This window comes from Macrosteles quadrilineatus, unplaced genomic scaffold, assembly GCF_028750875.1.
Source record: "Macrosteles quadrilineatus isolate MER2022 unplaced genomic scaffold, UCM_ALF_1.0 Scaffold_7__1_contigs__length_78375512, whole genome shotgun sequence".
Lineage (NCBI taxonomy): Eukaryota > Metazoa > Arthropoda > Insecta > Hemiptera > Cicadellidae > Macrosteles > Macrosteles quadrilineatus.
The window spans coordinates 5,000,225-5,012,928 of record NW_026542600.1 but is presented as its reverse complement, the minus strand read 5'-3'; the positions used below and the strand labels follow the sequence as shown (position 1 = coordinate 5,012,928).

Genomic DNA, 12,704 nt, shown 5'->3' with positions numbered 1-12,704 from the left:
GAGGGCAAAGAGTGGCAGCCTCCTGGGCTTCCTCTTTGGTTCAGGGCTGTTCTTCTTGCTCTGGTCTGCTTCTCTTATCCTGGGCCGCTTTTCTCGTTCTCTGTTCTCCCTTCAAACAAGGCCTGCTTTCACCCTGGGTTACCCCATCTCGCTCGGGGCTTTTAGCTAAGGACTGCCTCTCTCATCCTGAGCTCTCTCTCCAACCAAGGCTGTTATTCTCAACGGACTGCCTCTTTGTCCTGTGCTGCCACTCTGGTCCTAGACTCTCGCTCAAATCCAGGGCTATACATCTCGCCTTGGGCTGCCTCCCACGTCTTTTGCCACCCCTCTCACCCTTGGTTCCCCTTTGGCAGCCCAGGACTAGAGAGATCTCTTCACAAGAACTTCAGCCTAGGACGTAAAGGACAACCCTGAACGATAAGGTTATACCAGTACTACGAACAGAGTTGCCCGGCATTAATGAGGACAATATGGACGATTCAAAACATAAGTGGGAACGGGGCATTCTTAGATGAGGAGCCCTAAATGAGTAGGACAGCCCAGGACTAGGACAGCCTAGGACTAGGCCATTGCAGGACTAGGACAGCCCAGGACTAGGACAGCCAAGCTGAAAACCATCTTATAATTGCTCATCCTTGATAGTCTTCCCTTCTCTTATTTACAAGCCAATCATTTGTATTAAAAAGTATAATACAACCATTACCTGAAAGATTTATGTAGATAAATCCACGTGTGGTGGAGATAGCAAGATAATTTGACCTTGAAATATTGAGTAATATGGCCTTGATTGTCATCCTGGACTGATCTGTCTGTATAGCGTAATTGTCAGTAATTGTAAATAATTGTTTGTTTAAATAGTTGAGTTTCCTTGGTGTTTCCTATAATAACCAAAATAACAGTTTTTAAATAAGTGTATGTCTGAGTTCTTACGTTGACTTTGTATTCATAATTTGTATTTTAATATTGTCATAAAACGGATATTTTTAATGGTGGTATTAAATATGATTTTGTAACACCTACGAAAATCATTATCAAAATGAATTTATATTAGCTACATGCACAGTTGAATTTACAAAATAGATATTTAAGAACTGACCCGATGATCCTTACAGGCTGGGGAGTAACCTAAATGCATGTGATATTTATCTGGCACAAAGATTAAAAGTGTCATACCATGAAGTATAGAACGGTAATGACATCAACGCTTCAAAATAAATAGCTGATCTAGCACGATTGCCGTTGAATTGATGTTAGGGTTCAATTTTAAAACCAATTTAAGGGTTGCAATAGTTTATCAATATAGTTTATGACTTTAAATTAAACATCAAATGTTGTATTTTTTTCCTACCACACCACAATCAGTAATACGCCGCAAGAAAACTCATAGCCAAGTTCTTTCCCTGTGTAATCTAATTAAAATGCGTCTCTTGCCATATTGATATCCAATCACTGCAAGTGTTAGACTGGCTTAGTTGGTCTCAATTAGGTTTGTGTTAGGATATGAGTTCGTATGCCAATAGTGACTTGGAATGCACTATTACTCCATTACACTTAATTATTGTGAGCTCTTTCATGTGAAAGTAGAGCCACCAATTAGGCAAAGGGGTATCAAGAACTGAACATTCCATACTCTTATTGAGACAAAAGTACTTTCCTGATTTTGGAGAAATGAAGTAAGAAATGTGTGAGAAATGAAAAAATATTCTCAAAACTCAATACTAAGAAGGCGACCCAGACCGACATTTCGTCTACTGCACTCAGATCCTCCAAGGACGTAGTTGCTAGTTCAGCGAAACACCCCCCTTATTAAAAAAAAATTTCCCGAACGGGGTCAGTCGCGGAGACACCATCTGGGACTGTGTGGTAAAAGCATCTTTCCTGAAAGGAGAAAAGGCTATTGAGGCAAACGGAGGTCACCTCCAAGAAGAATGCGGCGGTGAAGCTTCAGTCGGCTTCTACTTGTGAAATGTCGCTGTCAAAAATGTTCAGGACGAAGGTGATCATAGCAAGCCCTCAGGGGAAGATAATTTGCCGAGTTTTTAGGTGTAATCAAGGCCAAGGCTAACCCTGAGCAGACCGATACGATAGTGCGATCGATTAGAAACCCCCCAAGACGCGGACGTCAGCCTTTAACTGAGTGAGTCGAAAGATAAAGTCGCTTTTGCTGTCGAACCGAGGGTAGTTTTGGAAGGTCATGGCACTGTCCTTGCAAGTAGGGTGGAAGTAACGGTGCTTTAGGTGTCTCAGTTTCAGCCATTCCAAATGAGGGGCACGGGCAGGCAAGAGCTGCCTTCGGTGGAGTGGGATGGAATGGGTTACACCCGTAAGAACTGCAAAGTCAAGTCATGTGTCTAAGTAGTGAAGTGCATTTAAAACTGTACCTCAGCAAGAAAAACCCCGACCCACGAAGATAAAAAAACCATCAGTGCAATCTGGAGTGAAGGGATATGTTAAATGTTTATACAACCAATTAAACATTTATAATTATAAAAGCGAAAATATATTTAGGATCGTAATTTAGATGTACATATGACACCCCTCCAGTAAATAGAGTTAGAATACACAGTTTATAAACATATAATGGAAATAATTATATGGATATATATTCATGAACGATTTGTGAGAATCCAAATTCTGTTTATAACAAATAAATATACATTCTTACATTCAAAGTATACAAATTATAGGTAATTTTTAAACAAATTCGGCATCAATTAAATTCAACATCACCCTTGTGAGTGCCTGAGTATTTGAGTCTCCGTAAAGTAGTTTTTGTACAGAGAGATGCTCGTAAATGAAGGTGTTTTTATTTATTTATAAATATATGACAAATGTATTTTAATATAATTAAGAAATGTTGAGTAGTTGTAAACAAGTCCTGGTTTGAGCAAGTCCATAAGCTTGATTCTTCTCTTTTGATTTTTTAAAATATCAGGTTTGCAGAAATTCATACAAGCTAACATTTTACTCGCTAAATAAATCAAGACTATTGTTGGATGTAAACATAAGAGAGCTTTTTCAACACTTTATCGTTGAGCGGGTTTAGAATAAAACTGTCAAGTCTAGTATGGGGCTTCGTAAAAATAAAAGTGCTATGTGAACTTTTAATAGCCGCATTTATTATAAATAATAATTGTCTCATTTTACCAACCGAGTTTCAATTCAAACGACAATATAAGAACTCGTAGGGTCAAAGGTCAACTTAAGTTTTAATTTAGTTAAGTTAGGATACATTGATTTGCCCTAATCGAACCTTAGAAATATTTGTTAAGGTCAATATCGATAATATATCAAATATTTTAAATATATGAATAAGATATGAAAAAAATCAACTACAAAATGAAATAACATACAGAAATGCTAACTAACAGCTCTAAGGACCTGAACTGCACCCACTCCCACGGAACCCTTGAGAAAGTCCAAGAAGTTACTGAGGAGAATTCTCACTCTATTACGGAGGGGGTCGAGCACAGCGTGTGTCGCTAGGAGGGAAGACTCCCCGTGATGGATCTCCTTCACATTTTCCTTAGTAAGCTCCTCGTCTACACACCAGGAATAGACGTTAGGGTCTTTGTCGTATCGGAAGTACAAGACACCTGCGGAAGTTGCCGTTCCAATGATGATCATCTTCTCGGGTTTATTCTGTGAGACGACTTCCAACGTGCCTTCAGTAGTGCCTGCGCGAAGGTCTGCTACATTTAGAGAGTAGATGCCATTTCCGCAATGGTACGTCAGATAGAGTTTATTCACTCCCGGTTTGTTCTTGATCGTCGCAATGTAAAGGATGTCTCCAGATGCCTTGCACCCGTCAGATATGACTTCAGGAAGTACTGCTCGGTAACTGTAATCAGTGTCGGACAATTAGGTTAAATCAAAATCAGACATATGTTTACATCACGGACAAAATTCGTTTGCAACTAACTTTTACAAAATGAGTGGTACCTTATCATTTGGTTAGTTACCGATGCTTTTGGCTACGGCACAGCAAGTGGTGCCGACAAAACGCTGGCTGTAAGCCTAGTTTAGATATTAGTTTCGACGGTGCAGTGATTTTAAGCCATTGTACTTTATATTTTGTTCCACTTGGGTATCGGCATGTCTGTGATATCCCTTGGTATGTTTTGAACGTTTTAACATAGATATTTGAAATTCGGCATGGCTACGTTCACGTTGGTTGTTGATTGACAAATTGATTGAATCCTAATTCGTAAGTGTGAACTGTTTTTTAAAGGGTGGTAATTTAAAATAAGACTGCCGATCATCCTTCACAATCGTGTTTATATAACGATGTTGGAAGGTAGCTAAAATTAAACAACAAAGCAGATTAACTAAATTTACCCTGAGTCCTTATCCAGGTTGTAGACGATGACGGCATTCGCACCAGCGTCACTGACGAATAGAGTAATCTGCCCTGTCGAGTCCGTGTCCACGGCAAGGTATTGGAGACGTGAGTGTGGCAGTATGAACTCTTTTAACTCTATGGTATGCAATCTCTGCAAAGGTAAAATATAGGTGTTAGACTTTACAATATAAACTCTCCTCAAATAATGTTGGCATTTGTGAAGTAACGATACTATGTCAACCTTATCGTGAGCAGCACAGTACATATCCACAATATGTAAAAACTCTTGAGAACTTACAGTGCGAATGGTGAAGATAAAGTACTCGTAATCATTCTTAAAACTATTTCGTTTCATTTTGAGATTCGAAGTTGATTGGCTTTGTGTAATGTGTAGGGCCTTGAGGGCAAAACAGCCTTCAATGTGTTGGATGTGGTGAGCGGCATGCTTATAAAATTGGTCTGCCCCACAAGCCCACAATGTAGCCATGTTTACTCGACAGCCGATTGATCACCAGTGTAATAAAGTAAATTTATAATCTTAAATAATTAAAATGGCTGTCATTTTGATTAGGGGGGCGATATTGACCTCTGGTTTGCGCCATCCAATTTATCTTGTTAAATTCTTTAAAATGAGGGGTCACATGATAGGTGTTTACATTTGAAAATTTTGAGCTGCCCCCAAAATACCCCATTTTGGGGGCTGGGGCAAAGTTGTAACTTTGATGAAAAAGTGCAATTTCTTATGTTGTAAATATGTGCCGAGTTTGGTTTTCCTACTGCAACGCGTTAAACAGTTAACTGGGGGGTTCCAGACTTTTGCCTAACCCTGTATATCAAATGCTACTTTCATGACGCTCTAAACGTTTTCTTGTCCAGTATGTTATTGAGTAATAAATGTATTGTCTCGTGTGAAATGTTTATTCAGTTAGAATGTTTTGTTTGTTTATCACATTACGTAATGATCTCGGCCAATGAAATAATTATTCTATATATTGTGCAGATTCTTATTTGTTACTACAGAGTTCGCGCAAATTTATAACCTTTTCGGAATAGATTTTTCTTAGATTTTTTCCTTTATATGAATTTTGGTTACAAGTTGTAGTAAGTTATTACCTTGTTGCCAAACAATTAAGATACGAGTACATAATGTAAAATGCAATTTGATGGGGTTTATTTAGTGAAATATTGTAACCTATTGCCTGCTTCTTTAGACAGCTGGGAACGATGTTAGGTTTATTGGATTGTTAGGGTTTAAGGGAGTGGGAGTAGTTAGTTTAGCAAGGTAATGGTTCGCTCCTGCCTCCTCATAAATAAACTTTCGCCACCAACCAAGGTGAGCCGGTTTTGAAAACTTTCAGTCTCATTTGATCGGGATAAAATAGAACCAGGATTTTTGGGCTGTGAGAAAACCGAGAGCCCTTTAGAATCTACATACAATCTATTCAACACAATTAGTATGGACTGGGTGGTATTTTGAAGGTAGAATAACCAGCATGAGATGTAAAGCATTATCTTTCCAACTAACAGAATTTCCGAATTTAGTAGATAAAGAATGATTTGGAAGATTATGAAAAGTTCGATGATGGTAATAGTTGACATGAAACATGTAATAAAAAAATTTTTTTGCAAGTACTACTCGCAGTTAAAACATCATACTTTGTGTATACAACATATACTGAGATGAACAGTCAGATCAGATAAAAAAATTGAGTGTTTACAGATTTCGTAATACGTACCATACTGTAAAAAGAAGTGTTGACCTTTACATAGCTTGTCAGTGCTTGTAGTTTGTAGTAACTCATATGCCTGCTTTTATAACCACTGTTATAGTATTGAAAACAGCAATTTAAAGTACTGTTACTGATGAAGTAACGTTACTATATATTATTATCGGCAATATATGATATCATATTACTTCATCTATCGTAGGCCTACTGTATTAGCTTACATATTTACACAATTTTTAAAACAAATCGTTAAGGATAGGAAACTTTTGCATTGTTCGTATTCCTAACAAGAAATATAGCATTAATTTACATTTACGAAACTATTTTCATATTTTGAATTTGCTCTACAAATGTGTGGAGTGAAATTTCTACTTCAGACCGTATTTTTATAAACACCTAACTTGTCAGAGTCTTACAAACCGTTAATGTCTCTGGGGAATTTGGTCACGGAAAGGCTCATGACCTTTATTGTGGCTGTCTTTGGTCATCTCCTCGTCATCTGATTAGCTAACTCCTGAGTCTTACAGAATGATGTGTTGCAAAGGTTACGAGATACGAATTGAAAGGGTAAGGATATTCGTCGATAGAACACTTATTAGAAGTTTAATTAGTGTAATTAGTAAATTAAAGTGGTCAAGTACAGTGTGACTAGTACTTGGTGCTCTATGATGTATGTAGTACTAAAAAAATTATGTAAGTGTTTTGTAAATCTAGTATGTTCGTTTTAAATCACTAATATTAAGATGATAAACCGGTTAAAGTTGAAATATTCGGTTAAATATCAAAGGTTTGGCTCCCGAATTCATTGTACATATTAAATATAATATGGGGTTAATTTTCTATTTTTTTCAGTTATCTTAAAGTTATGAACATTTGTTCTACACGACTATCAAGGAATGGTCCATTCTGATTTGTCAGTAATACTAAAAATAAAAATACATTCAAACAAGGAATTAGGGATTATCGTTTACAACAGTTCTATACATTCTTCGAAAGTACGATTGCTATGAAATGTATTAAAAGTGGAAAAACTAAGCTGCTATATAAAACCAGAGACACGTTGTTGGTGTTCACTACTCTCTAAATTTTATTGTTATATGTTCTAATCATGTTGTACATCTAAGTATCTTTTTCAAAGGAGGAATTCTGGTGAAATGTGCACGATGACGCTACGAGAGTCGCTACAAAAGTCCCTTACCTTTCCATTGGTGGGATCGAACCCAACAATCTTTGGAGCACATTTGAGCTTGGGAGCGGTCAAAGTGTCGACGATCCCATTGTCTAGAACCCACAGTGTATTTTTCGGACTCTGCTCCAAGACCACGTCGATGACGTTCTGCAGCCCGTTGGAGTCATTCTCCGTTTGAGCTTGCCAGGAGGGGAACGGCTCCCAGCTGGGCTCTCCGCTGGGGACGAGCAGCGAACTTTTGGCCAGAGTCGCGCATGCTCCTTCCCGATAACGCGGGAAAACCATGAACACCTGGAGGAAAACATGCATTGCTACATATTGCAGGATGTTCGAACCATTATGGGTCGAAATGAGTAAAATGAGTACATAAGAAAGAAGTTTATTTGTTCCACAATTATCAGGCCTACTTATTGAAATATTTGTCATTTTGCATCTTCCCTAAAAATATTTACCTAATAACCTTTTCGGTTCATTAATTTGGAATAAGTCACTAAAAAGACAAAATTGTTTCACTAATTGATTAATGGTACAAAGCCTTGGGCCATGTCTAGAGTAACTGCTGGATGATATAATTATGTTATGATATTTTTACAAAAACTATATTTTTAATGGTAGGTAAGCGTAGCTTTTGGGCACTATTTTTTATTTAATTTATTATTTTTTAAACCCGACTGATGATTGAAGAAGAACATTAAGGAACTGGAAATGATTCTGCATGAGTTGCAAAATAAAAGAGTGCACTTACAAAGAGTAAATAATAGTTATTTGTTGATTCACGTACATACTATACAATTCATAATAATAAAATACGAGAGATGAACCTAAATATAGGCATGCAAATTGTTTTATACCAAACACGTAGATGTCACTTACAGAACCATTAATCAAATAATAAAGGTTTAAATTTGTAGAATAATAACTTATTTTTAAGGAACAAAGTTATCAAACGCTACTCATAACAAATAACACGTTGTGCTTTTCTTTTCTCTTTGAATATATTGCTCGTATTAATACATAATCTTAAGTTTAAACACAGATTGTATCACTATTAAGGCCTAATGAAGTGGCAGGACATAATAAAAGACCTCAGTCTCATAGAGAACAATAATTTCCTGTTCCCAGCCCTCAAGCTGATAGACCTGCTCTGGCGATAGTGGCTATTTAGTCGTTTCTTATTTGACCGAAGCGGTTCTCCTAATCCTCCTAATGATAGAATCAATTTCATTAGTTTTTAAGTTCCTACACAAAATACAGTAGTGCATTTTTTGTATCTTGGCTATTTCACTGTTCCCAAAACTACAGATTCATTGGAAGAACCGACGAACGCTGTATGATCAAATGTTTAAAGACTACCTAACCATCGAGCAATATATTTACTCTACTAAAAATAATAATTACCTACCTGATCCCTGAACAAGGCAAACCTAGTGCCCACCATGTGACTCGGGTCAAAGTTTCCAGCGGACTTATACAGGTCTCTGGCAGCTTCGTTTGGCCACACCATGGGAGCGCCGGTCCAGGATAGGGTAAAAGGTTCTTTTGGGGGAGGAAAATCAGAGGCGTGAACCGAGGCAAGAGCACAGCAGAGCAGCAGTAGTAGCATCATCTGGGGTAGAAAAATAACATTAACATTGTACACAGTTGCATTTTCAGGCATTCCTCAAACTCCGCCCTTTTAAGTCATTACAAACTTATTTCAATCCAAACATTTAGTTTTTTTACTAATTGTGGTGGAAAATGTCCTGGAATAGTCTTAAATATCATCAACTTACTATCACCAAAATTAAACGTAAACAATGATTTATTTTCATATACTTCCTCCAACGATTTAACGACGCAATGTGTTGATTTGGAGTAGTCGCTAAAACCTTGATTAAATCGAATCACATTTAAAATACAATTATAGAAAAATTAATGTTTTTTATTACTTTACAATCCTGTAACACCATTATAGCAAAGTTAACGTGTTTAGAATCGTCGTAGTCATCGGTCACAGAGTTTGAGATTGTATTAGGAACCAACATCAATTATCAAAACTTAATAAAGCTTCGTACATTCCCCTTACCCGATCGTACATTCCCCTTACCCGAATTTCAGTTTTATTTACAATTTGTATTAAACATTCGTTGCTGTTCACATTGGTCTCAATAAAATTTGTATCTGATACCTGAACACTTGATGAAGAAAATCATAAAATTGTTGAATTCCAATATCAAAATCCCAAACAAAAAATTTTTATTTATATGTCGTTTGGATACCAAACACGTAATCATTAAGTTATAATTGCGAATTTTTATTTTTATTTGATCGATTATTCATTTAAAAATGGGTCTTGATTAGATGGTTGTTACCAAATTTTAACTATTTAGAGATAGAGTAAAAAGAAACTTTTGGATCCAAATTCCAATTCATAGATATCTACGTTAATATGATTTTTTTAGTGTAAAACAAAATTAACATATTCCTTCTAAATAGCTAATATTATTTATTTTTGAGATTTAAATTTTATATATATTTTTAAAGTTCAACGTCTTGTTTAAGCCAAAAATATTACAGAAAAGCTTTTGAACTTTACATGATTAAAACAGTCGATGTATTCGTAAAATCTTGTATATGTATGTAACCCGAATTAAAACATAATGGATTAAACAGTGGTTGCATTTATTTTAAAGGTGTGATTCAATGTCACTTACTTTACTTACTCTACTTACTTTACCAAGATTAACTTAAAATATACGTTTGAACTTTCTGAGATCGTGGCATAAAAAAAAATTAAGTGTTTTTTAAATTTATATTTTGTTTTTGCTCAACTGAGTATGACAAAATATGTTAGCTACACATCATATTTAACTTGAAATATTCGCAACATTTAGGACACTTCATATCTTAAATTCTTATTCCAATCGAATTAGTTCTACTTTACGTATTATAATGTCTTACATTATACACAGTTATAATGCTAGACATAGTCTATGTTTGATGACTACAAGTATTTTCTGGAAATCCCCACTACAATTAGACCAAAACATTTCACGAACTAGTCTAATTCATCGTCTTTCAAAGCTTTTAGTTGTTTGGACAGGTGATCAACACATAAGAGCTGCCACAAACAACCACGATATGGCATAATAACATAGCTAAATATAAAACAAAATAGTGATATAAACACTAGTACCGTATTATACTAATTTGTGCCGATTTTCTCTGTAGCAAATGAGCTCAAGTAAGGTTAGGAACAACGGGATAAATTGTTATCCTTTAGATTAAAAACTTTTCCTTCTTATCTTATCGATTAAATACATTTCACATACCTTATTTCAAATTTTTCTTAAAGAAACAATACGGTTTATTTTAACCAATGGAACGGAAAAGGATTTTTTTCTAACGAGTTATTAGAAAGTCTTCAGTTTGGTACAGAAGAAATCTGGAGACTTTGCACTAGTTTAAATGGCAGGGAAAAATTAATACGCCAAAATGAAACGCAAAAACTGAAAAGTATGATGTTACGTGTTGAAATAACAAAGAGCAAATAATTTTGTATAAATTAATAGTTTTCTAGAACTAATAATGTAAATAATTTTATTTTCAATTAAATAGACTCAAGGTGCAACCCTCCGTTGAACCATGACACCATGACCTTTTTGAAATAAACTAAAATCCCCTTTTAAAATAAAAAATATCTATTTAAAATTTCAAAAATACAGGGTGATTTGTACTCAGTGTGACAAAAATCTTTTGGCGTGAGTACAAAGTAAATGAAGTGTGATGACGCATATCAAATGTTCCAAGTCTCAAAATTAGCTTCCCAAAAAAATATTTTATGTTTTTCAAAAATAACCATGCTTTTAAAATTAATACAGCGATATCTCAATTACCTGTATATGGATTTGAGTAGATAATGTCATTTTCGTGTTCTACATTAAATTTTGAACAAGAATAATGGAAAATGACGGAGGATCAGTTGTAAAAACTCCATTGTAAATAGATTCAAAGATAAAAATTAAGATATTTGATAAAAACTGTAAAAACAATGGTCTATTGCATTTTTCACACCCTGTATACAAGAAAGTGTCGGAATATGTTAAAAACTGCGCCATTTTATAAGCTTTCCAACTATATGCTACACTATTGAGGTTTAGATATTTTTTGTTTGTTTTAGTGGTTTGAATACCAGAAAACAGGGAACTTTTTTACTGTTTTTACTGTTCAAGCTGAAACAAAAATACAACTTTTGCTTAATACATGCCGACTTTCTATGTTTCAAATGTTAAAGACACCATGCTTTGTAGTCTTCAAACCATTAATGCGTACATAAGCAGGCATAAACCTCAATAGTGTAGCATATGGTTGGAAAGCTTATAAAATGGCGCAGTTTTTAACATATTCCGACACTTTCTTGTATACAGGGTGTGAAAAATGCAATAGACCATTGTTTTTACAATTATTGTTATCAAATATCTTAATTTTTATCTTTGAATCTATTTACAATGGAGTTTTTACAACTGATCCTCCGTCATTTTCCATTATTCTTGTTCAAAATTTAATGTAGAACACGAAAATGACATTATCTACTCAAATCCATATACAGGTAATTGAGAAATCGCTGTATTAAGTTTAAAAGCATGGTTATTTTTGAAAAACATAAAATATTTTTTTGGTAAGCTAATTTTGAGACTTGGAACATTTGATATGCATCATCATACTTCATTTACTTTGTACTTACGCCAAAAAAAATTTGTCACACTGAGTACAAATCACCCTGTATTCATGCGTTTCTTAGATACACATGTTTTAGGTAAGGGCACTAGTGACGGTAAGAAATAGGTGTTGAACAATAGGAAACAGAAAATGTCCCAAGCTACGGTACCTTCCTCTATTACGTTATGTTAAAAATATATGAGACCAACTAATTCGAATAAAACATTATTTAAATACAAGTTTCACCTTATTAAAGAAATCATCTTTATTGACATAAATTGTGAACAAGTAGGTCTACAATAGATTTATTTCAGATATCTGAAATGTAACGGATGAAAGATAGAAAAGATCTTACCTTGTGTAGTTTGACGGCTCTGTTTGAGTAAGATTGGTTCAAGTGGAGTGAATGGTATCAACAAAATTGCTGAGTGAAAAATAGCTGACGTAGCTGCTGATGTTTGGCATGCAATCCAAGCCATACGCGGTCCTCTAAACTAATAAACTGACCTTGAAATTCCCAGTCAGTTAACGCTGCCTTAGCATTCGATATTCTAAACATTGATTCAAGTACACACTACAAGATTCCTCTGATGTATTTGACAAAATGCCTATTAAGTTAGATGCTTTTTTCCTCGGAGAAAATCGTGCCAATCACCTCATTTCTGTCTAATTATCAAGAGAACAATACTTGCGCTGCAGCACTCCTGCAGACTAAGCAAACTTCCATTTGCCTGATTGGGTTTAAAAA

The 12,704-nt window shown here is 35.3% G+C and overlaps 1 protein-coding gene across 1 annotated transcript; it reads right to left on the bottom strand.

Annotated features, from left to right (window-relative positions):
- Nucleotides 1–2,477: 2,477 nt before the first annotated feature.
- LOC128998592 (major royal jelly protein 5-like) lies at nucleotides 2,478–12,399 on the bottom strand. The gene is made up of 5 exons (XM_054424800.1): nucleotides 12,312–12,399; nucleotides 8,661–8,864; nucleotides 7,268–7,549; nucleotides 4,339–4,493; nucleotides 2,478–3,841 (listed from the first exon to the last, which is right to left on the bottom strand). Exons 2-5 carry the CDS (start codon nucleotides 8,862–8,864, stop codon nucleotides 3,361–3,363), a joined length of 1,122 nt encoding a protein of 373 aa, XP_054280775.1. The 5' UTR covers nucleotides 12,312–12,399; the 3' UTR covers nucleotides 2,478–3,360.
- Between the last annotated feature and the right edge of the window lie 305 nt (nucleotides 12,400–12,704).